Source organism: Eubalaena glacialis, chromosome 18, assembly GCF_028564815.1.
Source record: "Eubalaena glacialis isolate mEubGla1 chromosome 18, mEubGla1.1.hap2.+ XY, whole genome shotgun sequence".
NCBI classification, from domain to species: domain Eukaryota; kingdom Metazoa; phylum Chordata; class Mammalia; order Artiodactyla; family Balaenidae; genus Eubalaena; species Eubalaena glacialis.
Window position 1 is genome coordinate 66,003,448 of NC_083733.1, and position 27,471 is coordinate 66,030,918.

Consider the following 27,471-nt stretch of genomic DNA (forward strand, 5'->3'; position numbering starts at 1 on the left):
GGTGTAGGTCATTGGCCAGCCTGCAGGTGTCCAACCATAGTTCTGTTAGCTCCAGTCAGGACAGAATCATGGTGCAAACCAAGATTGCAAGGGTTGTTGGCATGACAATCATTCTAAGATACACCATCCTCCCAAACTGCCTAATATCCTCACTGCACCAATCCTCTCTGAGAATAAGGCTTCTCAATTTTGGCACAGTTGACATTGAAGCTAAGTACTGTTGTTGCAGGAAGGGGGACCCCTTCCAGGGCCCGAGAGCGGGCTCTTGTCTGGGATCCTGAGTTGTCCCAGGAGACACGCGCTGACAAAGCAAAAGACTTGGGAAGGGGCGCCCAAGCAGAGAGCAGCAGGGTGAGGGAACCCAGGAGAACTGCTCTGCCACGTGGCTTGCAGGCTCAGGGTTTATGGTAATGAGGTCAGTTTCCGGCTTGTCTCTGGCCAATCACCTTGCTTGGCTCATAGTCTGACTCAGGGTCCTCCCTGGTGGTGCGTGCATCTCTCAGCCAAGATGGATTCAGTGAGAAGGACTCTGGAAGGCTGGTCATCTCCCTCTTTTGGCCCCACCCGAATTCTCATGCTTAGTTTACCAGGTTCCTTACCGGGACCTCCTGTTGTGAGAAAACTCAGGCAAGCAGGCCTGGCCAAGGCGGGGGGGCGGGGGGGCGGGTTTCGGTCAACAGTTCCCTAACGCTTTGCTATGGGAGGCTGTCTTGTGTATTAGAAGATGTTTAGCGGGACCCCTGGCCTCTACCCACAAGATGCCAGTAGCTCCCCAACCCCAGTATCCTCTTGACACTGCCAGGTATTCTGTGGGGCGGGGGTGGGGGTGGAGGCGGTTGAGGTTGGAGAGGCAACATCACTTTCAATTGAGGGTTTCTGCTCTAGAATCATTTGGGCCCTGCCCTAAATTCTCTCCAAAGCACCAACTCCCAAAACTACAATTCCAAGCTCTGTCCCACGGTGATTACATAGACCCCAAGCAGCAAGGGAACCATTCAGCAGCCAATGTCCAAGTAAGGTTTCGTTAGGCGAAGAGCTGCCAAACTTCTGCGGGTCATTTTATTCAGGTCCATTCCAAAGAGCCTGAGGACCCAGAGTGGGAAATAGTCCAGGCCACTATTGTGGCATTCAGATGATATATCAAACCTATCATGCATGCATCCTGTGCCCTGTTAAAATACATAATTCCATTAACTAGTTCTTCATTTGAAACCAAATCCTATTGGGAAATAGGCTTACTCTGAGTTACACACCATTTTAAATCCCAAACCTGTGTTAACTCATTTAATTTGTAATCATCCTATGAAGAAGCAGCTATTTTCATTTTACAGACAGGGATACTGAGGTGCCAAGAGGTTGACTAATTTACAAAAATACATCACAAAACTGGTAAGTGATGGAATTAGAATTTGAGGCCAGGCAGAGTAATTCCAGATTCTCGTTAAGGTACAATGGCCTCACTTGTCAGATTAGGTAATTACCCAAGGTTAAATTACCCAAGGTCACACCACCAGTAAAAGGTATGGGTGTCTCCCAAGAGGCAAAGTAAGGCCTCTGTATTTTGCACAAATTGCATACACAAGTGGACAAATGAACTATTTGCAAATTTTCTAGATTATTTGTTTATCCAAACGGAGGGTTTCAATGATTGACTTTTACTTCTAACTCCAAGCCCTGTATCCTGTCTCCTCCAGAACCAGGGACCATCTCTCACCAGAGGACTCGAGGTTTGCAGCCGGGATGACTCAGCCTCTTGCATAGCAGCCTGACACCTGTGTTCCCCAGGGCGTTGTTGGTAAGATAAAGCTCTGTTAGGGTCTGGTTGACCCCCAGGGTGGAAGAGATATCCTCACAAGCTTTGGCTGTGACGCCACAGCTGTCCAGCCTGTGGAAGATAGGAAGTGGTTGAAGCCACGTCTGCAGTTATGTTGGAAAGTCTCATCTTCATAGGGAATCAGGATGATGTTTTTAGGGATCAGTTTAAGAAAAAGGAGAGGGACTTCCCTGGTGGCGCAGTGGTTAAGAATCCGCCTGCTAATGCAGGGGACACGGGTTTGAGCCCCAGTCCGGGAAGATGCCACATGCCGCGGAGCAACTAAGCCCGTGCGCCACAACTGCCGAGCCTGTGCTCTAGAGCCCGCGAGCCACAACTACTGAACCCACGTGCCACAACTACTGAAGCCTGTGTGCCTAGAGCCCGTGCTCCACAACAAGAGAAGCCACTGTAATGAGAAGCCCGCGCACTGCAACGAAGAGTAGCCCCCGCTCTCCGCAACTAGAGAAAGCTCGCGCACAGCAATGAAGACCCAATGCAGCCAAAAATAAATAAATAAGAATATACGTCACAACACTACACAATTATAGGGACAGAGTTCCTGGATGAATCAATAACATTTGATTTATGCAAATGATGGAGTATAGGTCAGTTTGAAGGACTCAATTAGATATGCTTATACCAATATGAACAGATATTCAGTGTATGAAGGTAAGTGGGAAAAAAACCAGAAGCTGATGAGATGCATTATTTATATAAAATGAAGACATGAGTGTCTACGGATGAGATCTGGGGAGGGCAAGGAAGGAGACAAAAATAAAACAAAGGCACATGTGGGTCCATAGTGATATTGTGGTACCAGGTGAGGATTATGAACCTTCTAATTACGTGTATCTGCAGCTCAAAAAGGAAATGTTTAAAGGATGCAGTAGAGAGAAAGGTGTGAAGATGGGGCACAGATTTATCCTAATTCTCTAAACACAATAGAAGCCAAGGTATGACTCAATGTCTCAAAAGAAAAAAAAAAAAAAAAAAAAATATATATATATATTCCAAAGCAAATGACATCAGATAATTGATGATGCTACCATAGGACCAAAAAAAAAAATTTAAAAAGCACTCTCCCTTGGGACTACAAAGAAAAAGAATTTTCTGGGAATTGACAGCCTTGCTGCATTTTCTTTTCTTCTTTTTTTTGTATAATTTTATTTTATTTATTTGTTTTTGGCTGCGTTGGGTCTTCACTGCTGCACGCAGGCTTTCTCTAGTAGCGAGCGGGGGCTACTCTTTGTTGAGGTGCGCGGGCTTCTCATTGCAGTGGCTTCTCTTGCAGAGCACGGGCTCTTTGTGGAACACAGGCTCTAGGCGCGCAGGCTTCAGTAGTTGTGGCTTGTGGGCTCTAGAGCACAGGCTCAGTAGTTGTGGCGCACGGGCTTAGTTGCTCCGCAGCATGTGGGATCTTCCCGGGCCAGGAATCAACCCGTGTCCCCTGCATAGGCAGGCAGATTCTTAACCACTGCACCACCAGGGAAGTCCCCTTGCTGCGTTTTATTTTTGTTCATTTGTTTTTTCATCTGTTCCCTCATTTGAAAGTATATGTATTTCTAAACTCCTCTGGGCCAGGTCTTATACTAGCCGTTGGAACACAGAGTTGCCCAGCTCCTGCACTTCCTGCACTTCTGGAATACTACACACACACATACAAATTACAATAAGAGATGCTGAGAAGAAGAAGGTCAAATAAGATCCTAAAACTAGACCTTATCTAGGGGTTAGAGGAGGTATCCATGAAGAAGCACTCGTTTTGAGTCCTAACAGATGAAACAGGTGTTATCAGGGTAAAAAAAAAAAGCAGAAATCAGAGCAGAAGTACATTCCAGGAAGAAAGAACTGCTTGTGCAAAGGCCCTGTGGCAGAAAAACCTTTCAAAGGAGGCTGATGTAGCAAGAGGTTAGGAGAAGAGGGGAGGGAGATGGCCCCACTGAGCCCAGACAGGAGGGCAGGGATTGTGAATTTGGACTCGTAGGGTGGTGAGTAAAGCGGGCCTCACCGGAGGGTCTGGAGTTTGCACTGGGGTTGCCTGAGGCCCTCACACAGCTGCAGCACCCCAGGGTCCCCCAGGTCATTCAGGCTTAAGTCCAGCCCCATGAGGCTCTGGTTCACACTGAAGGTGGATGCCAGGTCTGCGCAGGCAGCAGCAGTGAGGTGGCAAATCTTCAACCTGCAGGAAATCCAATTCAACATCTATTATGGAGTTCCATTTCCTATACAATGCTAATTTTATCCTCCCTGCCCCCAATCTTTTTTTAAAAAATTTTATTGAGGTATAGTTGCTTCACAATGTTGCATTAGTTTCTACTGTACAGCAAAGTGAATCAGCTATACGTATACATATATCCCCTCTTTTTTGGATTTCCTTCCCATGTAGGTCACCACAGAGCACTGAGTAGAGTTCCCTGTGCTCTACAGTAGGTTCTCATTAATTATCTAGTTTATACATAGCATCAATAGTGTATATATGTCAATCCCAATCTCCCAATTCATCCACCCCCCCCCCCGCCACCTTTCCCCCTTGGTATCCATACGTTTGTTCTCTATGTCTGTGTCTTTATTTCTACCTTCTAAATAAGATCATCTATACCAATTTTTTTCAGATTCCACATATATGCGTTAATATACGAAATCTGTTTTTCTCTTTCTGACTTACTTCACTCTGTATGACAGTCTCTAGATCTACCCACGTCTCTACAAATGACCCAATTTCATTCATTTTTATGGCTGAGAAATATTCCATTGTATATATGTACCACATCTTCTTTATCCATTCCTCTGTTGATGGACATTTAGGTTGTTTCCATGTCCTGGCTATTGTGTGTCGTATTTTAGATTCCACATATAGGTGACATCATATGGTATTTGTCTTTCTCTTTCTGACTTACTTTGCTTAGTATGATCATCTCTATGTCCATCCATGTTGCTGCAAATGCCTGCCCTCAATCTTAAAAGTAATGTTTCCAAATAAACAACTTGTTTGAAAAATGGCCAAAGGCTTGAATAGACATTTCTCCAAAGACATATAAACGGCCACAAACACACAAAAAGGTGCTCAACATTACTAATCACTAGACAAATGCAAATCAAAAACACAGTGAGATATCACCTCATACCCACTGGGATGGCTATTATCCAAAAAAGAGAAAATAACAAGCGTTGGCGAGGATGTGGAGAAATTGAAAACTTCGTGCACTGTTGGTGGGAATGTAAAATGATTTGGCCACTGTGGAAAACAATATGGTGGTTCCTCAAAAAATTAAAAATAACCATATGATCTATCAATTCCACTTCTGGTTATATACCTAAAAGAATTGAAAGCAGGGGCTCAAAGAAATATTTGTACACTAATGTTCATAGCATTATTCAAAAGAGCCAAAAGGTGGAAGCAACCCAAGTGTCCATTAATGGATGAATGAATGGACAAACAAAATGTATTATACACATATAAAACATATATATATACACACACATATACATACAAAATGGAATATTAGTCAGCCTTAAGAAGGAAGGAAATTCTGACATATGCTACAACATGGATGAACCTTGAAAATATCATGCTAAGTGAAATGAGCCAGTCACAAAAAAGACAACTACTTTGTGATTCTACTTATATGAGGTCCCTAGAGCAATCAGATGCACAGAGACAGAGGGTAGAGCTCACCACAAGAGCCGCAGCCTACAGACTGGGTGCCACAAACCTTGACACAAGAGCCTCAGACACGAATCCTCCAGGGCATTTCCTGTCAGGTCCAGCTCCACCAGATGTCGACTGGTGCTGAGCACAGAGGCAATCTCCTGGCAAGCCCCAGCCTCCAGCTGACACGTCCTCAACCTTGGGAGGAAAGAGATGTTGAAGAGGGCGCCATCTTGCTTTTCTATATCCTGATGGCTCCTTCCCTGGTGCATTTAATCACCTAACATGCATCTACAATTCTCGCTAAAGTTAGAGATAAACAGGACTTAAGTCATTTCCAGCAAGGAGAATCTTCTCTAATAAGACAAACAGGTGAGTAATTATAATCCAATGTAGGTGGTGCCATGGAGGTAGTATACATAGCACGATAATTCAGAGCAGAGTCTCTAGGGCTCAACAACCTGTGTTTGCATCCATCCACACCCCCTAACCCTGTGACCTCAAGCGAGTTGGGTTTTTTTAGCTGCGCTGTGCGGCTTGTGGGATCTTATTTCCCTGACCAGGGATTGAACCCAGGCCCTCAGCAGTGAGAGTGCAGAGTCCTAACCACTGGACCACCATGGAATTCTCTCAAGTGAGTTTTAATCAGGTATCAGTTTTCTGTTACATGTGCTGCCATGTCTCAGGTTCACTGACTCTAAAATAAGGATAATAACAGCGCCTGCCTCAGAGGGTCGTTGTGAGGATCATATAATTTATTACACAGAGAGAGGGTGTAGAACAAGCCTGACACATGGTCAGTGTACCATCAACATGAACTGTTTGTTAAAACCATCCTGGTGGAGGGACTACCTAACCCATCTTTGACAAATGGTGTACAGTGAGGGAAGGCTCTCTGGGAGAATTTGAACTGGTTCTCCAAGGCTAAGTAGAAGTTCATTTGGAGGAATAGGATAGGGGCTGAGAGATAATAGAAAAAATATGTTTTGGTCTCTGCTCTGGTCCCTGGCACAGAGCTGCTAAATCCCTGATTTCCTAAGTGATTAAAAAAAACCAAAACCAAAAACAAACAAAAAACTTGGAGAATCTTTTGTTTTACTGAGTTGACTCTGGGTGGGCTCCTGGATGGGGGACGGTCACCAGAAAGACCAAGCCGTGATTAAAAGTTTGGAATTTTCAGCCCTGCCCCCCCCAACCCTTGTCCAAAGAGTGGAGAAGGGTGGAAATGGAGTTACTATACTATTTGATCATGCCTATGTGAGGAAGCCTCCATAAAAATCCCACTAGCGCAGGGTTCAGAGAGCTCCCGGGTTGGCAAACACATCCATGTATTAAGAGGGTGATGGACCCAAACTCGGCAGAGACTGAAACTCCCAAACTTGGGACCTTCCTCAGACCTATGTATCTGTTCATCTGTATCTTTTATCACATCCTTTAATAAACAAGTAAATGTAAGTGCTTTCCCTGACATCTGTGAGCCGCTCTAGCAAATTAATAGAACCCAGGGGGGCGGGTTGTGGGAAACTTTGATTTACAGCTGATGGGTCAGTAGCACAGGTGACAACTTGGATTTGCTATTGGCGTCTGAAGTGGGGGGGCTGGGGGGGGGAAGTCTCCAGGGACTGAGCCCTTAACCTTGGGATCTGACGCTATCTCCAGGTAGGTCGTGTTAGAATTGAGTTTAACTGCAGGACACCCAACTGGTGTCACAGAATTCCTTGGTGTGGGGAAAACCCCACACACAGAAGTGTCAGAAGTGGAGTGTTCTTATGAGTAGTAACAAAGACACACAGGTGGGAAACTGGGTGGTTTTACTAAAACAGCAGCATTGCAGAAAAAGGGAATTGCACAACTAAAGGATCTTTGCACGGGGAGCTCTGGGGTTCTGACTACTCAGTATGCAGTCAATAAATAGGGTGTGGGTTCTGGGTGGGCAGGTGGCTCCAGGAGCTCCTCACCATGTGGAAATGGGTGGGGTCAGAAGAGGTCAGAAAGAGGTTCTCCAAAGTGCAAAGGGTCCAAGGCACGGGTCTCAGGTCACGGGTCTAAAGGCAGCCCTAATTCAAGGTAGGGGTTTGGGGGTCAGCATTTGGGGAGATACTTCAAGCCCCGGGGGACGACAAGCTTGTCCCAGGAGATCATGAAAATTAAGGACTTGTTCCAGGGGATGGAGACTCACTGCACCAGCTGTAGCCTGCACTTGGGATGCCGGAGCCCCTCGCAAAGCAGCTTCATGCCTGGCAGCCCAAGGCCGTTGCCGCTCAGGTCCATTCTTAGTAGATGCTTATTGGCTATCAGAGCAGTGGTGAGGTCCTGGCAGGCAGAGCTGGAAACCCGGCACCTCTTCAACCTGGGATGGAAAGAAGAAGAAAAGAGCCAGGTGACTTCCTTTGTCGTTGTTTTCTAAAATCTGTCCCTGTCCTTTCTCTCCCCTCTTTTTTTGATCTATACCTATATTCCCCCCCTTTTCTAAAATCAAAGAAAGGAGATTAGTGGTTGCCAGGGGCTGAGGGGAGGGAAATCAAAGGAGTGACTGCTAATGGATGTGGTGTTTCTTTTTGGTGTGATGCAAATGATCTGGAATTAGATAGTGGTGATGTTTACACCATCTGGAGAATATACGAAAAAAAAAAATCACTGACTTGTCTGGTGTGTGAACTGTATGTAGCTCAATAAAAAAAAATAAAAGAAACAAGAATAATATAACATATTTTGGCACTTTGCAGTCAAGGAAATGCTTTCACAGAGGTTACCTTTATGAGAGGAATTCAAGACCCCTCGCATTCACTTTTCTTTTTTAACTGAAGTATAGTTGATTGACAATGTTGTGTTAATTGCTGGTGTACAGCAGAGTGATTCAGTTATAGATAGATAGATGATAGATGATAGACAGATAGATACATAGATAGATAGATGGAGAGATGATAGAGAGATAGATGATAGATGATAGAGAGATAGATGATAGATAGATAGATATAGATATAGAAATAGATATAGATACAGATTTTTTCAGATTCTTTTCTTTTATAGGTTATTACAAAATATTGTGAATAATTCCCTGTGCTCTACAGTAGGTCCTTGTTGGTTATCTATTTTGTAAATAGTGGTGTGTATATGTTAGTCCCAAACTCCTAATTTATCCCTCCCCTCCATTCACTCTTCTCCACCACTACCAGAAGGTAATTAAGTTAAAATGAGGTCATTAGGGTGGACCCTAGTCCAATATGACTGGTGTCCTTATAAGAAGAGGAAATTTGGACACAGACACACACAGAGGAAAGACCATGTGAGGACACAGTGAGAAGGTGGCCATCTGCAAGCCAAGAAGAGAGACCTCAGAAGACATCAACCCTGCTGACACCTTGATCTCGGACTTCCAGCCTCCAGAACTGTGAGAAAATAAAAGTCCATTAAGTTACCCAGCCTGTGGTACTTTGCTATGGGAGCCCAAGCAAACTAACACATCATCCTACGTTCTTGCTTTAAGCAGCTGAGTTGGGGGGTTTTTTGGTGGTTGTTTTTTTTGTTTTTGGCCACACCATGCAGCTTGCAGGATCTTAGTTCCCCAACCAGGGACTGAACCTGTACCCCCTGCAGTGGTAGCTTGGAGTCTTAACCACTGGACTGCCAGGGAAGTCTCGTCCTATGTTCTTTCTGACTGAGCCCTATGAGACAGAGCTTCACCAGAAGCTCACAGACCAGCCTAGACCCACCTCAGGTTCTGAAGTTTGCAGTTGGGGTGTCTGAGTCCTTGACACAGCAGCTTCACCCCCTGGCTTCCCAGGGCATTGTTGTACAAAGCCAGCTCCACCAGGCTGGGATTGGTGCTTAGGGCAGCAGTGAGCTGTTTGCTGTAGGCATCTGGCAAAATATTCCTCTCAGGTCTGCATGAAGGGAAGATAGGACAGTCGCTTCACCAAGATGATGTTTGGCCCTTGTATGTCACTTCACAATTTCTGAAGCATTTTGTCATCTTTATTTTATTTTTTTATTTATATTAATTAATTTATTTATTTTTGGCTGCATTGGGTCTTCATTGCTGTGTGTGGGGTTTCGGTAGTCGCGGCGAGCAGGGGCTACTCTTCGTTGCAGTGTGCAGGCTTCTCATTGTGGTGGCTTCTCTTGTTGTGGAGCACGGGCTCTAGGCGCCTGGGCTTCATTAGTTGTGGCACGCAGGATCAGTAGTTGTGGCTTGCGGGCTCTAGAGCGCAGGCTCAGTAGTTGTGTTGCATGGGCTTAGTTGTTCCTCGGCATGTGGGATCCTCCCGGACCAGGGCTCACAACTGTGTCCCCTGTATTGGCAGGCAGATTCTTAACCACTGTGCCACCAGGGAAGCCCTACAACCTGCTTTTGTAAATAAAGTTTTATTGGAACCCAACCATGCCCATTCGTGTATGTATTTTCTTTTTTTTTTTTTTGAGGTTGAAAAAATTTATTAAGGAAAAGGCACAGTTTCTAAAGTCTACACTTTTTCACCATTATAAAACCTTCAAAAACTAATGGATTATAGACATACATTTTGTATGGTTACAAAATAGATTTTTCATTTAAAAATAATATGTAGATATTATTACCAAATGGCAAAATGTTCCATTTTTCATATTTTCAGGCCTAACCTTTATTAAACACTTGCTGTCTTCTTTTTTTAGACTGAAGTATAATTGACATACTACATTCTGTTGGTTTCAGGTGTACGACATAATGATTCGAAACAAACACTGCAAAATGATCATCATAATGTCTACTTACCATCTGTCACTATTTTTATTTATTTTTATTTTTTTATTTTTTTAAACATCTTTATTGGAGTATAATTGCTTTACACGTGTATGTATTTTCTACATTGCTTTCTGTTACAGTGGCAGAGTTGAGTTGTTGTAACACAGAGCATCTGTCCAGCCCACAAAGCTGAAAACATTTACAGGAAAAAGTTTGCCAACCTCCTTACTATAGGATGAATGCCCAGTTCCTCCAACAAATCATTGGCATGAAAAAAAAAAAAATGAGACTGAAACTACTCTAGGAAAAAAGAGATTAGGAGACACATCAAGAAAATGTACTCGGGCTTCCCTGGTGGCGCAGTGGTTAAGAATCCCCCTGACAATGCAGGGTTCAAGCCCTGGTCCAGGAAGATCCCACATGCTGCGGAGCAACTAAGCCCGTGAGCCACAACTGCTGAAGCCCGCGTGCCTAGAGCCTGTGCTCGGCAACAAGAGAAGCCACCACAATGAGAAGCCCGCGCACTGCAACGAAGAGTATCTCCCGCTCGCCTCAACTAGAGAAAGCCCGCGCACAGCAGCGAAGACCCAACGCAGCCAAAAAAAAAAACACCTAATCTCCAACATGATGGTATGAGGAGGTGGGCTTTTGGGAGGTGTTTAGGTCATGAGGGTGGAGCCCTCAGGAATGGGGTGAGTGCCCTTATAAAGAGGCCCCAGAGCTGGCCTGTCCTTCCACCATGTGAGGACACAGCAAGAAGGGAGCTGTCTCCAACCTGGAAGAAGACCTTCACCAGAACCTTACCTTGCTGGCACCCTGATCTTGGACTTCTCAGACTCCAGAACTGTGAGGAATCAATTTCTGTTATTTCTAAGCTCCCCAGTCTGTGGTCTTAGATTATAGCAGCCCGAACAAACTGAGTCAGTCAGCATTCCTTTCATGCTTGCTGTTATCACATTAATTGTCCTAGGATCCATACTCAAACTCCCTCCCAGTAGTAATCAGAATTTTTGTGCTTGCAAAAGATAGAAACCCTAAGTCAATGTGGCTTAACAACAAAATATTGAAGGTTCAGATCATTGGAACCCAAGAGAGAAGAAAAAGTTTAGTTGATTCTATAAACATTATTCTAGATCTTTTAAAAAGCATCAAGATATTGTACGTTCTCTTCTTTTTTTTTTTTTTTTTTGGCCACACCGTGACTTGCAGGATCCTAGTTGCTTGACCAGGGATCAAACCTGGGTACCTGCCAGTGAGAGCGCCAAGTCCTAACCACTGGACCACCAGGGAATTCCCAAGTTGTGGTACGTTCTTGACTCAGGCTTCAAATAGAAAGTACCATGCTTTTCTTTTATTGCCAAATAAAGGTATGATTTCTATGGAATAACTCTTGCATCCAGCTAGTTTTAAGAACAATTCTACTGGTCAAAGTTAGTATTTAAAACTACTTGGACCAGTAAAGCTGTCCTGATAACTCACTTATGCCCCACACGTGAATGTACTCAAGAAAGTTTATGAACACACTCAAGAATATAGAGTCACCTTTTACATATCAGCAAATTGAGGCTTAAGGTATGTATTTAATAGTACCTGAAAATCATAAATAATTTTATTTTAAGATACTTGCCAGGCAGTCAAATTGGGTAAGAAATTTTTTTTAAACATTGGAGCTTCCATGGATGATGTTAATCAAATTGTGAATGATTTTCCTAAGGGACTATGAAGAGTGCTCCTATTTTGAGCTTTATCGGGCGACCTCTGACCTCTGTCTCAGGGCGCCAAGCCAGGACTGGCCCGAGACTGCAGATGATCTTTATCACCAGCAGAGGGCGCTCCAACACCACAGAAGCAGACTAAGCCAGCTTTGCACCATGAGGAAGGAAAACAAACCAAGTGTTTCCCCATAAACTTTTTTTCTTTTAATTGAAGTATAGTTGGTTTACAACATTGTGTTAGTTTCTGCTGTACAGCTAAGTGATTCAAATATATATTCGTTTTTTTCTATTCTTTTCCATTATAGGTTATTGCAAGATATTAAATACAGTTCCCTGTGCTACACAGTAAATCCTTTTGTTTATCTATTTTACATATGTATGATAGTATCTGTTAATCCCAAACTCCTAATTTGTCCCTCCCTCCCTTTCTCCCTTTGGTAACCATATGTTGTTTTCCATGTTTCTGACTCTGTTTCTGTTTTGTATATAGATTTATTTGCATTATTTTTTAGATCACAAATATATTTGATACCATATAATATTTGTCTTTCTCTGTCTGCCTTACTTCACTTGCTGTGAAAATCTCTAGGTCCATCTGTGTTTCTGCAAATGGCAATATTTCATTCTTTTTTATGGCTGAGGAATATTCCATGGTACATATATACCACCCCATCTTTATTCATCTGTGATGGACATTTCAGTTGCTCATTCAAACAGCTCATAAAACTCAATAACAAAAAAACAAAAAACCCACTTGAAAAATGGGCAAAGGCCCTTAATAGACATTTCTCCAAAAAAGACATACAGATGGCCAGTAGGCACATGAAAAGATCCTCAACATCACTAATATTAGAGAAATGCAAATCAAGACTACAATTAGGTACCACCTCACACTGGTCAGAATGGCCATCATTAAAAAGTCTACAAATAACAAATGCTGGAGAGAGTGTGTAGAAAAGGGGACCCTCCTACACTGTTGGTGGGAATGTAAGTTGGTGCAGCAACTATGGAAAACAGTATGGAAGTTCCTCAGAAAACTATGATCCAGCAATCTCACTCCTGGGCATATACTTGGACAAAACTATAATTCAAAAAGATACATGCACCCCTATATTCACAGCACCACGATTTATATTAGCCAAGACTTGGAAACAACTTAAATGTCCATCAACAGATGAATGGATAAGGAAGATGTGGTACAATTACACAATGGAATACTACTTAGCCTTAAAAAAGAGCAAAATAATGCCATTTGCAGCAACATGGATGCACCTAGAGATGATCATACTAAGTGAAGTCAGTCAGAAAGAGAAAGACAAATACCATATGATATCACTCACATGTGGAATCTAAAATTTGGCACAAATGAACCTATCTAAGAAACAGAAACATGCACATTCATAGAGATCAGACTTGTGGTTGCAGAGGGGGGTGGGGAGGGAGAGGGACGGACTGGGAATTTGGAGATGATAGATGTAAACTACTACATTTAGAATGGATAAACAACAAACTCCTACTGTATAGTCCATCTATGTTGCTGCAAATGGCAATATTTTATTCTTTTTTATGATTGAGGAGTATCCCATTGTGTATATATATATATATATATATACACCACACCTTCTGTATCTATTCATCTATGAAGGACATTTTAGTTGCTTCCATGACTTTATGGCCACCCCTTCTTGAACCCCAATAGTAATATGCCTTCAGTGACAACATGCATCCCAATTTGGGAAATGCCAAAGTTGAAAAAAAATGTGCATGTGGAAAAGTTTCCCATCCAGTTAGATTTAGGAAAAATTATGCTGGTCAAAGAGAGTACCTAAGACTTCTGGGACGAGTGCCAGCCCTCCTGGTAACTCTCTAATGCCCCACACGTGAATGTACTCAAGAGAGTTGAAGGAAACACAAGGGAATCTAGGCATCACCTTTTCCATAGCAGCACATGGAGGTTTATGTTACATAGTAACAGTACCTGCAAATCAGACAGACTTTTATCTTAATTGCCCAGCAGTCAATTGGGACAAGAGAAATTTTTTTAATTTGGAGCTTCCTCGGATGGTGGTAATCAAATGTGAATTACTTTCCAAGGGGACCATGAAGAGTGTCTCTATTTTGAGGTGTATAGGGGAACCTCTGACCTCTGTCTCAGGTTGCCAAACCAGGACTGGCCCGAGACTGCAGGGGATTAGTATCACCACGAAAGGGCGCTCCAACACCACAGGAGCAAGCACAGCCAGCCTTGCAGCAGGAGGAAGGGAACCTAACCAAGGGTTGACCCATGTTCTTTCTTTGTTAAATGAAGTGTAGTTGCTACACAATATGGTGATAGTTACAGGTGTCAGCAGGTTAATTCACTTTTACATGCGTATATATATACCTCTATATTCTTACATTTTTGATTCCTTTTCATTATAAGGTTATCACAAGATATTGAATACAGGCCCCTGTGCTCTACAGTAAATCCTTCTTGTTTATCTATTTTATATATAATAGCCTGCATCTGTTAAACCCAAACTCCTAATTGGTCCCTCTCTCCCTTTCCCCTTTGTTAACCATATGTTGTATGTTTGTGACTCTGTTTCGGTTTTCCGTATAAATTCGTTTGCATTAGTTTTAGACCACACATTTATGTGATATCATATAATATTTGACTTTCCCTGTCTGCCTTACTTCACTTACTATGAAAATCTCTTGGTCCATCTATGTTGCTGCAAGTGGCAATATTTTATTCTTTTTTATGACTGAGGAATATTCCATTGTACATATATACCACACCATCTCTATCTATTCATCTATGAAGGACATTTTAGTTGCTTCAATGCCTTTATGGCCACTCCTTCTTGAAACCCAATGGTAATATGCCCTCTGCGACAACATGCATCCCAATTTTGGAAATGCTAAAGTTGAAAAAAAATTGTGCATGTAGAAAAGTTTTCCATCTAGTTAGTTTTAGGAGAAATTCTGCTGGTCAAAGTGAGTACTTAAGACTCTTGGGACGAGTGCCAGCCCTCCTGGTAACTCTCTAATTCCCCACACGTGAATGTACTCAGGAGAGTTGAAGGAAACACGAGGGAATCTAGGAGTCAGCTTTTCCATAGGGGCAGATGGAGGCTTAAGTTACCTGGTTAATAGAACCTGCACATCAGAAACAATTTTATCTTTCTGATTCGCCCAGCAGTCGATTGGGGCAAGAGAAATTTTGCCCAGCAGTCAATTAGGGCAAGAGAAATTTTTTTTTAATTTTGAGCTTCCTCGGACGGTGGTAATCCAATTTTGAATTATTTTCCAGGGGGACTGTGAAAAGTGGCCCTATTGTGAGCTTTATAGAGGGACCTCTGACCTCTGTCTCAGAGCTCCAGGCCAGGACTGGCCCCAGCCTGCAGGGGATTAGTGTCACCACGAGAGGGCGCTCTAACACCACAGGAGCGGACACACTTTTGCACCATGAGGAAGGGAAACTAACCAAGTGTTTCCGGTAATATTTTTTTTTTAATTGAAGTGTAGTTGATTTACAACATTATGTTAGTTTCTGGTATACAGCAAAGTGATTCAACTATCTACATTCTTTTCCATTACAGGTTATTACAAGATAGTAAACATTTCCCTGGGCTATACAGTAAATCCTTGCTATTTATCTATTTTATATATGAGTGGTTATCTACTAATCCCAAATTACTAATTTATCCCTCCCTCCTTCCCCTTTTGTACCATAAATTTATGTTCTGTGTCTGGGAGGCTGTTTCTCTTTTGTATATACATCCGTTTGTACTGTTTTTTTAGATTCCACAAGTAGGTGATATCATATATTATTTGTCTTTTTCTGTCTGACTGTCTTTATTTAGTATGATAATGTCTTCGTCCATCCATGTCGCTGCAAATGGCAATATTTCATTCTTTTTTATGACTGAGGAATATTCCATTGTACATATATACCACACCTCCTTTATCCATTCTTCATCTATGAAGACATCTCAGTTGCTTCCTTGCCTTTATGGCCACTCCTTCTTGAACCCCAGTACTAAATACCTTCAGTAACAAGATGCATCCCAATTTTAGAAATGCTCAAGTGTGAGGAAAATGTGCATGTAGAATAACTCTCCCATCCAGTTAGTTTTAGGAGAAATTCTGCTGGGCAAAGTTCGTACTTACTCTTGGGGCCAGTGCTAGCCGTCCTGATAACTCTCTAATGACCCACACGTGAATGTACTCGAGAGAGCTGATGAAAACACGAGGGAATCTAGGCCTCAGCTTTTCCATAGGGGCAGATGGAGGCTTAAGTTACCTGGTTAACAGAACCTGCAAATCAGAAAGAATTTTATCTTAATGGACCAGCAGTCGATAAGGGCAAGAGAATTTTATTTTCATTTGGAGCTTCCTCGGATGGTGGTAATCCAATTTTGGATTATTTTCCAAGGGGACTGTGAAAAGTGGCCCTATTTTTGAGCTTTATCGAGGGACCTCTGACCTCTGTCTCAGGGTTGCAAACCAGGACTGGCCCGAGACTGCAGGGGATTAGTATCACCACGAGAGGGCACTCCAACACCACAGGAGCAACACAGCCAGCCTTGCAGCAGGAGGAAGGGAACCTAACCAAGGGTTGCCCCATGTTCTTTCTTTGTTAAATGAAGTGTAGTTGCTATACAATATGGTGATAGTTACAGGTGTCAGCAGGTTAATTCACTTTTACATGCGTATATATATACCTCTATACTCTTTCATTTTTGATTCCTTTTCATTATAAGGTTATCACAAGATATTGAATACAGGCCCCTGTGCTCTACAGTAAATCCTTCTTGTTTATCTATTTCATATATGATAATAGCCTGCATCTGTTAAACTCAAACTCCTAATTTGCCCCTCCCTCCCTTTCCCCTTTGGTAACCATATGTTGTATTGTATGTTTGTGACTCTGTTTCGGTTTTCTGTATAGATTCGTTTGCATTATTTTCAGACAACACATTTATGTGATATCATATAATATTTGACTTTCCCTGTCTGCCTTACTTCACTTACTATGAAAATCTCTAGGTCCATCCATGTTGCTGCAAATGGCAATACTTTTTTCTTTTTTATGACTGAGGAATATTCCATTGTACATATATACCTTACCATCTGTATCTATTCATCTATGAAGGACATTTTAGTTGCTTCCATGCCTTTATGGCCACTCCTTCTTTTTTTTTTTTTTCCATGGATACATTCAGAGCCATAAAAGATGAGTATTTTATCGTTGCCAAAAGATAGATAAATACAAGGGAATTCTCTTACAGTGCTATGGTTCACAATTCTTCATGATTGAAATCTTCTGTGAATTGTCCTATTAATTTCAACTATTAGTGCTTCAGGAATCAAAATGGTCATAAAAATAAGGAATCAAAAAAAAGGAAATAAGGACTCAAGAGCCTAAAGACTTGAATAGAAATGAAATATGCTCTGTGCAACCACACCTTCCTTAACGAGATGTTTTCTCTAAACACCTGCTTACCACAATACCATGCACTTTCTATTGCTCCTTTGCCTTAGTAAACTTAGGTGCAGAATCACACCAATGCATACACAATTCTGCTGTGGATTTGCACAGTTTACAAAATGAAATCAATTCTGAAAATACTTTTCTAAGTTTTACTCCATTGCATAGGCCAAGAGTACTATGCTATGTTTACAGAATCGCAAACGGTATCTTGCTTTGATTCCAAAGTGAAATTTCAGACTAATCTGTTGGTTTATATGTTATATTACGTTTTCAATGTGCACTAGAAATGTTATCACCAAGATATATATAATTGAACACTAGTGCGCTCACATAAAAAATCCAGTACATACATGGATACATTCTGTACACAGGTAGATAGTATAAGCCAGTAAAGATTATTAGTATATAGTGTTTAAAAGAGTTTTATTAATTTGTTCATGAAGCCTTATCTTTTTAGTCTGTAAAAACATGCTAAAAGCATATTATGATCTTAATTTCTATTGTAGTAAATCTTCAATTACATTGTTCCACCCTGGGTTTCTCTTTCATACTTCCTTTTCTTTTAAGTATTCTCCCTACCTGAAAAGTGAAAGTTCCTCAAATCAGATGTTTATGGATATGAATATTTTATAATAAACTATGGCATATCTTTAGTGCCATCTCCTAGTGCATTTCAAAACTGGTTCTCCCACATTTTCCTTAACTGTCAGTTTATGCTTTCAGATATTTTTATAAGATTCTCAGAGCTAATGTTGGCAAAATATGGCCACTCCTTCTTGAACCCCAATGGTAATAGGCCCTCTGTGACAACATGCATCCCAATTTTGGAAATGCTAAAGTTGAAAAAAAAATGTGCATGTAGAAAAGTTTCCCATCCAGTTAGTTTTAGGAGATATTCTGCTGGGCAAAGTGAGTACTTAAGACTCTTGGGACCAGTGCCAGCCCTCCTGGTAACTCTCTAATTCCCCGCACGTGAATGTACTCAAGAGAGTTGAAGGAAACACGAGGGAATCTAGGAGTCAGCTTTTCCATAGGGGCAGATGGAGGCTTAAGTTACCTGGTTAACAGAACCTGCAAATCAGAAAGAATTTTATCTTAATGGACCAGCAGTCGATTAGGTCAAGAGAATTTTTTTTTTAATTTGGAGCTTCCTCGGATGGTGGTAATCCAATTTTGAATTATTTTCCAAGGGGACTGTGAAAAGTGGCCCTATTTTGAGTTTTAGAGAGGGACCTCTGACCTCGTCTCACGGCGCCAAACCAGGACTGGCCCGAGACTGCAGGGGATTAGTATCACCACGAGAGGGCGCTCCAACACCACAGGAGCAGGCACAGCCAGCCTTGCAGCAGGAGGAAGGGAACCTAACCAAGGGTTGACCCATGTTCTTTCTTTGTTAAATGAAGTGTAGTTGCTATACAATATGGTGATAGTTACAGGTGTCAGCAGGTTAATTCACTTTTACATGCGTGTATATATACCTCTATATTCTTTCATTTTTGATTCCTTTTCATTATAAGGTTATCACAAGATACTGAATACAGGCCCCTGTGCTCTACAGTAAATCCTTCTTGTTGATCTATTTTGTATATGATAATAGCGTGCATCTGTTAAACCCAAACTCCTAATTTGTCCCTCCCTCCCTTTCCCCTTTGGTAACCATATGTTGTATTGTATGTTTGTGACTCTGTTTCAGTTTTCTGTACAGATTCGTTTGTATTATTTTTAGACCACATATTTATGTGATATCATATAATATTTGACTTTCCCTGTCTGCCTTACTTCACATACTATAAAAATCTCTAGGACCATCCATGTTGCTGCAAATGGCAATATTTTATTCTTTTTTATGACTGAGGAATATTCCATTGTACATATATACCACACCATCTGTATCTATTCATCTATGAAGGACATTTTAGTTGCTTCCATGCCTTTATGGCCGCTCCTTCTTGAACCCCAATAGTAATATGCCCTCGGTGACAACATGCATCCCAGTTTTGGAAATGCAATAGTTGAAAACAAAAAGTGCATGTACAAGAACTTCCCACGCAGTTAGTTTTAGGAGAAACTCTACTCTTTAAAGTGAGTACTTAAGACTCTTGGGACTAGTGCTAGCTGTCCTGATAACTCTCTAATGCTTCACATGTGAATGTAGTCAAGAGCGTTGATGAAAATACGAGGGAATCTAGGAGTCAGCTTTTCCATAGGGGCAGATGGAGGCTGAAGTTACCTGGTTAATAGTACCTGCAAATCAGAAAGAATTTTACATAATTGCCCAGCAATCGATTAGGGCAAGAGAAATTTTTTTTAGTTTGGAGCTTCCTCGGATGGTGGTAATCAAATTTTGAATCATTTTCGAAGGGGACTGTGAAAAGTGGCCCTATTTTAAGCTTTATAGAGGGACCTCTGACCTCTGTCTCAGAGCTCCAGGCCAGGACTGGCCCCAGCCTGCAGGGGATTAGTGTCACCACGAGAGGGCGCTCCAACACCACAGGAGCGACACAGTCAGCTTTGCACCATGAGGAAGGGAAACTAACCAAGTGTTTCCCGTAATATTTTTTTTTTAATTGAAGTGTAGTTGATTTACAACATTATGTTAGTTTCTGGTATACAGCAAAGTGATTCAACTATCTACATTCTTTTCCATTACAGGTTATTACAAGATAGTAAACATTTCCCTGGGCTATACAGTAAATCCTTGCTGTTTATCTATTTTATGTATGAGTGGTTATCTACTAATCCCAAATTACTAATTTATCCCTCCCTCCTTCCCCTTTTGTACCATAAATTTATGTTCTATGTCTGGGAGGCTGTTTCTCTTTTGTATATACATCCGTTTGTACTGTTTTTTTAGATTCCACAAGTAGGTGATATATTATTTGTCTTTTTCTGTCTGACTGTCTTTATTTAGTATGATAATGTCTTGGTCCATCCATGTCGCTGCAAATGGCAATGTTTCATTCTTTGTTATGACTGAGGAATATTCCACTGTACATATATACCACACCTCCTTTATCCATTCTTCATCTATGAAGACATTTCAGTTGCTTCCTTGCCTTTATGGCCACTCCTTCTTGAACCCCAGTACTAAATACCTTCAGTAACAAGATGCATCCCAATTTTAGAAATGCTAAAGTGTGAGGAAAATGTGCATGTAGAATAACTCTCCTATCCAGTTAGTTTTAGGAGAAGTTCTGCTGGGCAAAGTTCGTACTTACTCTTGCGGCCAGTGCTAGCCGTCCTGATAACTCTCTAATAACCCACACGTGAATGTACTCAAGAGAGTTGAAGGAAACACGAGGGAATCTAGGCCTCAGCTTTTCCATAGGGGCAGATGGAGGCTTAAGTTACCTGGTTAACAGAACCTGCAAATCAGAAAGAATTTTGTCTTAATGGACCAGCAGTCGATTAGGGAAAGAGAAATTGTTTTTTTAATTTGGAGCTTCCTCGGATGGTGGTAATCCAATTTTGAATTATTTTCCAAGGGGACTGTGAAAAGTGGCCCTATTTTTGAGCTTTATCGAGGGACCTCTGACCTCTGTCTCAGGGTTGCAAACCGGGACTGGCCCGAGACTGCAGGGGATTAGTATCACCACGAGAGGGCGCTCCAACACCACAGGAGCAACACAGCCAGCCTTGCAGCAGGAGGAAGGGAACCTAACCAAGGGTTGCCCCTTGTTCTTTCTTTGTTAAGTGAAGTGTAGTTGCTATACAATATGGTGATAGTTACAGGTGTCAGCAGGTTAATTCACTTTTACATGCGTATATATATACCTCTATATTCTTTCATTTTTGATTCCTTTTCATTATAAGGTTATCGCAAGATACTGAATACAGGCCCCTGTGCTCTACAGTAAATCCTTCTTGTTTATTTCATATATGATAATAGCCTGCATCTGTTAAACTCAAACTCCTAATTTGCCCCTCCCTCCCTTTCCCCTTTGGTAACCATATGTTGTATTGTATGTTTGTGACTCTGTTTCGGTTTTCTCTATAGATTTGTTTGCATTATTTTTAGACAACACATTTATGTGATATCATATAATATTTGACTTTCCCTGTCTGCCTTACTTCACTTACTATGAAAATCTCTAGGTCCATCCATGTTGCTGCAAATGGCAATACTTTTTTCTTTTTTATGACTGAGGAATATTCCATTGTACATATATACCACACCATCTGTATCTATTCATCTATGAAGGACATTTTAGTTGCTTCCATGCCTTTATGGCCACTCCTTCTTTTTTTTTTTTTTCCATGGATACATTCAGAGCCATAAAAGATGAGTATTTTATCGTTGCCAAAAGATAGATAAATACAAGGGAATTCTATTACAATGCTATGGTTCACAATTCTTCATGATTGAAATCTTCTGTGAATTGTCCTATTAATTTCAACTATTAGTGCTTCAGGAATCAAAATGGTCATAAAAATAAGGAATCAAAAAAAAGAAATAAGGACTCAAGAGCCTGAAGACTTGAATAGAAATGAAATATGCTCTGTGCAACCACACCTTCCTTAACGAGATGTTTTCTCTAAACACCTGCTTACCACAATACCATGCACTTTCTATTGCTCCTTTGCCTTAGTAAACTTAGGTGCAGAATCACACCAATGCATACACAATTCTGCTGTGGATTTGCACAGTTTACAAAATGAAATCAATTCTGAAAATACTTTTCTAAGTTTTACTCCATTGCATAGGCCAAGAGTACTATGTTATGTTCACAGAATCGCAAACGGTATCTTGCTTTGATTCCAAAGTGAAATTTCAGACTAATCTGTTGGTTTATATGTTATATTATGTTTTCAATGTGCACTAGAAATGTTATCACCAAGATATATATAATTGAACACTAGTACGCTCACATAAAAAATCCAGTACATACATGGATACATTTTGTACACAGGTAGATAGTATAAGCCAGTAAAGATTATTAGTATATAGTGTTTAAAAGAGTTTTATTAATTTGTTCATGAAGCCTTATCTTTTTAGTCTGTAAAAACATGCTAAAAGCATATTATGATCTTAATTTCTATTGTAGTAAATCTTCAATTACGTTGTTCCACCCTGGGTTTCTCTTTCATACTTCCTTTTCTTTTAAGTATTCTCCCTACCTGAAAAGTGAAAGTTCCTCAAATCAGATGTTTATGGATATGAATATTTTATAATAAACTATGGCATATCTTTAGTGCCATCTCCTAGTGCATTTCAAAACTGGTTCTCCCACATTTTCCTTAACTGTCAGTTTATGCTTTCAGATATTTTTATAAGATTCTCAGAGCTAATGTTGGCAAAATATGGCCACTCCTTCTTGAACCCCAATGGTAATAGGCCCTCTGTGACAACATGCATCCCAATTTTGGAAATGCTAAAGTTGAAAAAAAAATGTGCATGTAGAAAAGTTTCCCATCCAGTTAGTTTTAGGAGAAGTTCTGCTGGGCAAAGTGAGTACTTAAGACTCTTGGGACCAGTGCCAGCCCTCCTGGTAACTCTCTAATTCCCCACACGTGAATGTACTCAAGAGAGTTGAAGGAAACACGAGGGAATCTAGGAGTCAGCTTTTCCATAGGGGCAGATGGAGGCTTAAGTTACCTGGTTAACAGAACCTGCAAATCAGAAAGAATTTTATCTTAATGGACCAGCAGTCGATTAGGTCAAGAGAATTTTTTTTTTAATTTGGAGCTTCCTCGGATGGTGGTAATCCAATTTTGAATTATTTTCCAAGGGGACTGTGAAAAGTGGCCCTATTTTGAGCTTTATAGAGGGACCTCTGACCTCTGTCTCAGAGCTCCAGGCCAGGACTGGCCCCAGCCTGCAGGGGATTAGTGTCACCACGAGAGGGCGCTCCAACACCACAGGAGCGACACAGTCAGCTTTGCACCATGAGGAAGGGAAACTATAACCAAGTGTTTCCCGTAATATTTTTTTTTAATTGAAGTGTAGTTGATTTACAACATTATGTTAGTTTCTGGTATACAGCAAAGTGATTCAACTATCTACATTCTTTTCCATTACAGGTTATTACAAGATAGTAAACATTTCCCTGGGCTATACAGTAAATCCTTGCTGTTTATCTATTTTATATATGAGTGGTTATCTACTAATCCCAAATTACTAATTTATCCCTCCCTCCTTCCCCTTTTGTACCATAAATTTATGTTCTATGTCTGGGAGGCTGTTTCTCTTTTGTATATACATCCGTTTGTACTGTTTTTTTAGATTCCACAAGTAGGTGATATCATATATTATTTGTCTTTTTCTGTCTTTTTTTTTTTTTTTGTAATTTATTTTTGGCTGCATTGGGTCTTCATTGCTGCGCGAGGGCTTTTCTCTAGTTGCGGCGAGCAGGGGCTACTCTTCGTTGCAGTGCATGGGCTTCTCTTTGTGGTGGCTTCTCTTGTTGCAGAGCACAGGCCCTAAGTGCATGGGCTTCAGTAGTTGTGGCACGTGGGCTCAGTAGTTGTGGCTCATGGGCTCTAGAGCACAGGTTCAGTAGTTGTGGTGCACGGGCTTAGTTGCTCCGCGGCATGTGGGATCTTCCTGGACCAGGGCTCGAACCCGTGTTTGCTGCATTGGCAGGCGGATTCTTAACCACTGCGCCACCAGGGAAGCCCCTGTCTGTCTTTATGTAGTATGATAATGTCTTGGTCCATCCATGTTGCTGCAAATGGCAATGTTTCATTCTTTGTTATGACTGAGGAATATTCCACTGTACATATATACCACACCTCCTTTATCCATTCTTCATCTATGAAGACATTTCAGTTGCTTCCTTGCCTTTATGGCCACTCCTTCTTGAACCCCAGTACTAAATACCTTCAGTAACAAGATGCATCCCAATTTTAGAAATGCTGAAGTGTGAGGAAAATGTGCATGTAGAATAACTCTCCCATCCAGTTAGTTTTAGGAGAAGTTCTGCTGGGCAAAGTTCGTACTTACTCTTGGGGCCAGTGCTAGCCGTCCTGATAACTCTCTAATAACCCACACGTGAATGTACTCAAGAGAGTTGAAGGAAACACGAGGGAATCTAGGAGTCAGCTTTTCCATAGGGGCAGATGGAGGCTTAAGTTACCTGGTTAACAGAACCTGCAAATCAGAAAGAATTTTGTCTTAATGGACCAGCAGTCGATTAGGGAAAGAGAAATTTTTATTTTAATTTGGAGCTTCCTCGGATGGTGGTAATCCAATTTTGAATTATTTTCCAAGGGGACTGTGAAAAGTGGCCCTACTTTGAGCTTTATAGAGGGACCTCTGACCTCTGTCTCAGAGCTCCAGGCCAGGACTGGCCCCAGCCTGCAGGGGATTAGTGTCACCACGAGAGGGCGCTCCAACACCACAGGAGCGACACAGTCAGCTTTGCACCATGAGGAAGGGAAACTAACCAAGTGTTTCCCGTAATATTTTTTTTTTAATTGAAGTGTAGTTGATTTACAACATTATGTTAGTTTCTGGTATACAGCAAAGTGATTGAACTATCTACATTCTTTTCCATTACAGGTTATTACAAGATAGTAAACATTTCCCTGGGCTATACAGTAAATCCTTGCTGTTTATCTATTTTATATATGAGTGGTTATCTACTAATCCCAAATTACTAATTTATCCCTCCCTCCTTCCCTTTTTGTACCATAAATTTATGTTCTTTGTCTGGGAGGTTGTTTCTCTTTTGTATATACATCCGTTTGTACTGTTTTTTTAGATTCCACAAGTAGGTGATATCATATTATTTGTCTTTTTCTGTCTGACTGTCTTTATTTAGTATGATAATGTCTTGGTCCATCCATGTCGCTGTAAATGGCAATATTTCATTCTTTTTTATGACTGAGGAATATTCCATTGTACATATATACCACACCTCCTTTATCCATTCATTCATCTATGAAGACATCTCAGTTGCTTCCTTGTCTTTATGGCCACTCCTTCTTGAACCCCAGTACTAAATACCTTCAGTAACAAGATGCATCCCAATTTTAGAAATGCTCAAGTGTGAGGAAAATGTGCATGTAGAATAACTCTCCCATCCAGTTAGTTTTAGGAGAAGTTCTGCTGGGCAAAGTTCGTACTTACTCTTGGGGCCAGTGCTAGCCGTCCTGATAACTCTCTAATGACCCACACGTGAATGTACTCGAGAGAGCTGATGAAAACACGAGGGAATCTAGGCCTCAGCTTTTCCATAGGGGCAGATGGAGGCTTAAGTTACCTGGTTAACAGAACCTGCAAATCAGAAAGAATTTTATCTTAATGGACCAGCAGTCGATAAGGGCAAGAGAATTTTATTTTCATTTGGAGCTTCCTCGGATGGTGGTAATCCAATTTTGAATTATTTTCCAAGGGGACTGTGAAAAGTGGCCCCATTTTTGAGCTTTATCGAGGGACCTCTGACCCCTGTCTCAGGGCGCCAAACTAGGACTGGCCCGAGACTGCAGTGGATTAGTATCACCACGAGAGGGCGCTCCGGCACCACAGCAGCGGCCACAGCCAGCCTTGCCCCAGGTGGAAGGGAAACTGATTTAGTGTTGCCTGTAATGTTTTATTCATTTATTTTTTTTTTCCTACTTGGTCAACAAGTTTATTATTGTCTTTATCTGAAAAATCTTCACAGAAATTGTGGTTTGGTTTATTAACTCTCAGCAGCCCTTTCCTGACCCCTAAGGAAGCTTGCCTTCTTCTGAGCTACCCGATCTTTCTTCTGGGCAAGTGACATTTTTGGACGGTTCCACCTCTTCTCTTTAAGTTCTTTCTCAGGCTTCTTCTCATTCACTGGATTCTCTCGTATTGCAGCATGAGCTTTCTTATACATCTCCTCCATAATGTCTGGAGTTATGTTGTTCTTTATGTATTGAGAGAATTGGGGGGGTTTTTTGGGGTTTTTTTTTAATATATTAATTAATTTATTTATTTTTATCTGTGTTGGGTCTTCGTTTCTGTGCGAGGGCTTTCTCTAGTTGTGGCGAGCGGGGGCTACTCTTCATCGCGGTGCGCGGGCCTCTCACTATCGCGGCCTCTCTTGTTGCGGAGCACAGGCTCCAGACGCGCAGGCTCAGTAATTGTGGCTCACGGGCCCAGTTGCTCCGCGGCATGTGGGATCTTCCCAGACCAGGGCTCGAACCCGTGACCCTTGCATTGGCAGGCGGATTCTCAACCACTGCGCCACCAGGGAAGCCCCTGTAATCTTTTAAATGACTCACCCCTGAGTAAAGTTGAGTAAGTGAGAGCAAATGGAAATAATCTCAACAAACCATGGCATGACTCGCCACCTAGCAGAGTAGAAAAGTTCGGATATCTTAGTAAAGCACTGAGAAATACAAGTTTTAAGGACTGCATTGTTCTCTTAGAGGGCAAAAAAAAAACCCCTTCTTAATTGTTAAAACCCAGTGATTACCAGCAGAGTAAAGCAAGTTCACAAGGTCAGGTGGCAGTTTGGAAATCAAGGTGGTCACATGTTTAAGATCTTCAGCAGGGCTTCAATACTTCTTCAGCCAGCTATTGGTGTACTTGATTCTGGTAAGTGGTTCAACGCTTTACTAAGGGAACAGATGTTTTCAATGCTACTGGATAGAATGTGTATTTAAAGGCAGGGCAAGCAATTAACTTCTTAGTTTGGAAGGAGGAAGGGGGAGAAAGAAAACCTCAGCTAAGGAAGTGTCCTTTCTTCCCTCCACTAGTTCATAGCTGTATCAAATAGTGCATTGTGCTACCTTGAGATTAACCCCACAGGTCTGAGTCTGGGGCAGAGAAAGGAATAGGTTTATGCTCCCTGCATGGTTTTCCTCAGACAATCCCAACTGGAGTCAGGAAGAAAGTCACAGCTATTCATCCTGGCAGGAAACAAAATGGAATGTGGGGTACAACTGTCAACCTGACCACAGGATCATCTTCTATTCCAGCTCACTGTGTTATCCCTCGTACCTAAAAGAATGCCTAAAAACTGTAGGTATGCAAAGAATATTTGGCAGGTGAATGTGCTGAGTCACTTAAAACTGAATTCCTTTCACCTGTTGGCTCTGTGATACCCAGAACAATCTCAGGGCAGGTGAGTGAGATCTCATTAGATTTTCACACAATGGAAAACAGGTTCTCTGTGGTAA

At 41.5% G+C, this 27,471-nt stretch overlaps 1 protein-coding gene across 1 annotated transcript; it reads right to left on the reverse strand.

Moving 5' to 3' along the window:
- Nucleotides 1-995: 995 nt before the first annotated feature.
- NLRP12 (NLR family pyrin domain containing 12) lies at nucleotides 996-26,192 on the reverse strand. The gene is made up of 8 exons (XM_061172522.1): nucleotides 26,046-26,192; nucleotides 25,584-25,597; nucleotides 9,179-9,349; nucleotides 7,645-7,815; nucleotides 5,493-5,663; nucleotides 3,825-3,995; nucleotides 1,715-1,885; nucleotides 996-1,083 (listed from the first exon to the last, which is right to left on the reverse strand). The coding sequence occupies exons 1-8, from the start codon at nucleotides 26,190-26,192 to the stop codon at nucleotides 996-998; spliced, it is 1,104 nt and encodes a 367-aa protein (XP_061028505.1).
- Between the last annotated feature and the right edge of the window lie 1,279 nt (nucleotides 26,193-27,471).

What these genes read in the sequence shown, in the direction of transcription:
- NLRP12 (XM_061172522.1), bottom strand. Translation starts at nt 26,192, where the DNA reads ATGGAGGAGATGTATAAGAAAGCTCATGCTGCAATACGAGAGAATCCA. An exon ending in TGCAGGCTACAGCTGGTGCA is followed by an intron (nt 5,664 to 7,644) that starts GTGAGTCTCCAT and finishes TTTCCTCCCAAG; the next exon opens with GTTGAGGACGTGTCAGCTGG. An exon ending in TGCAAACCTCGAGTCCTCTG is followed by an intron (nt 1,084 to 1,714) that starts GTGAGAGATGGT and finishes CTGGGTCCTCAG; the next exon opens with GCTCTTTGGAATGGACCTGA.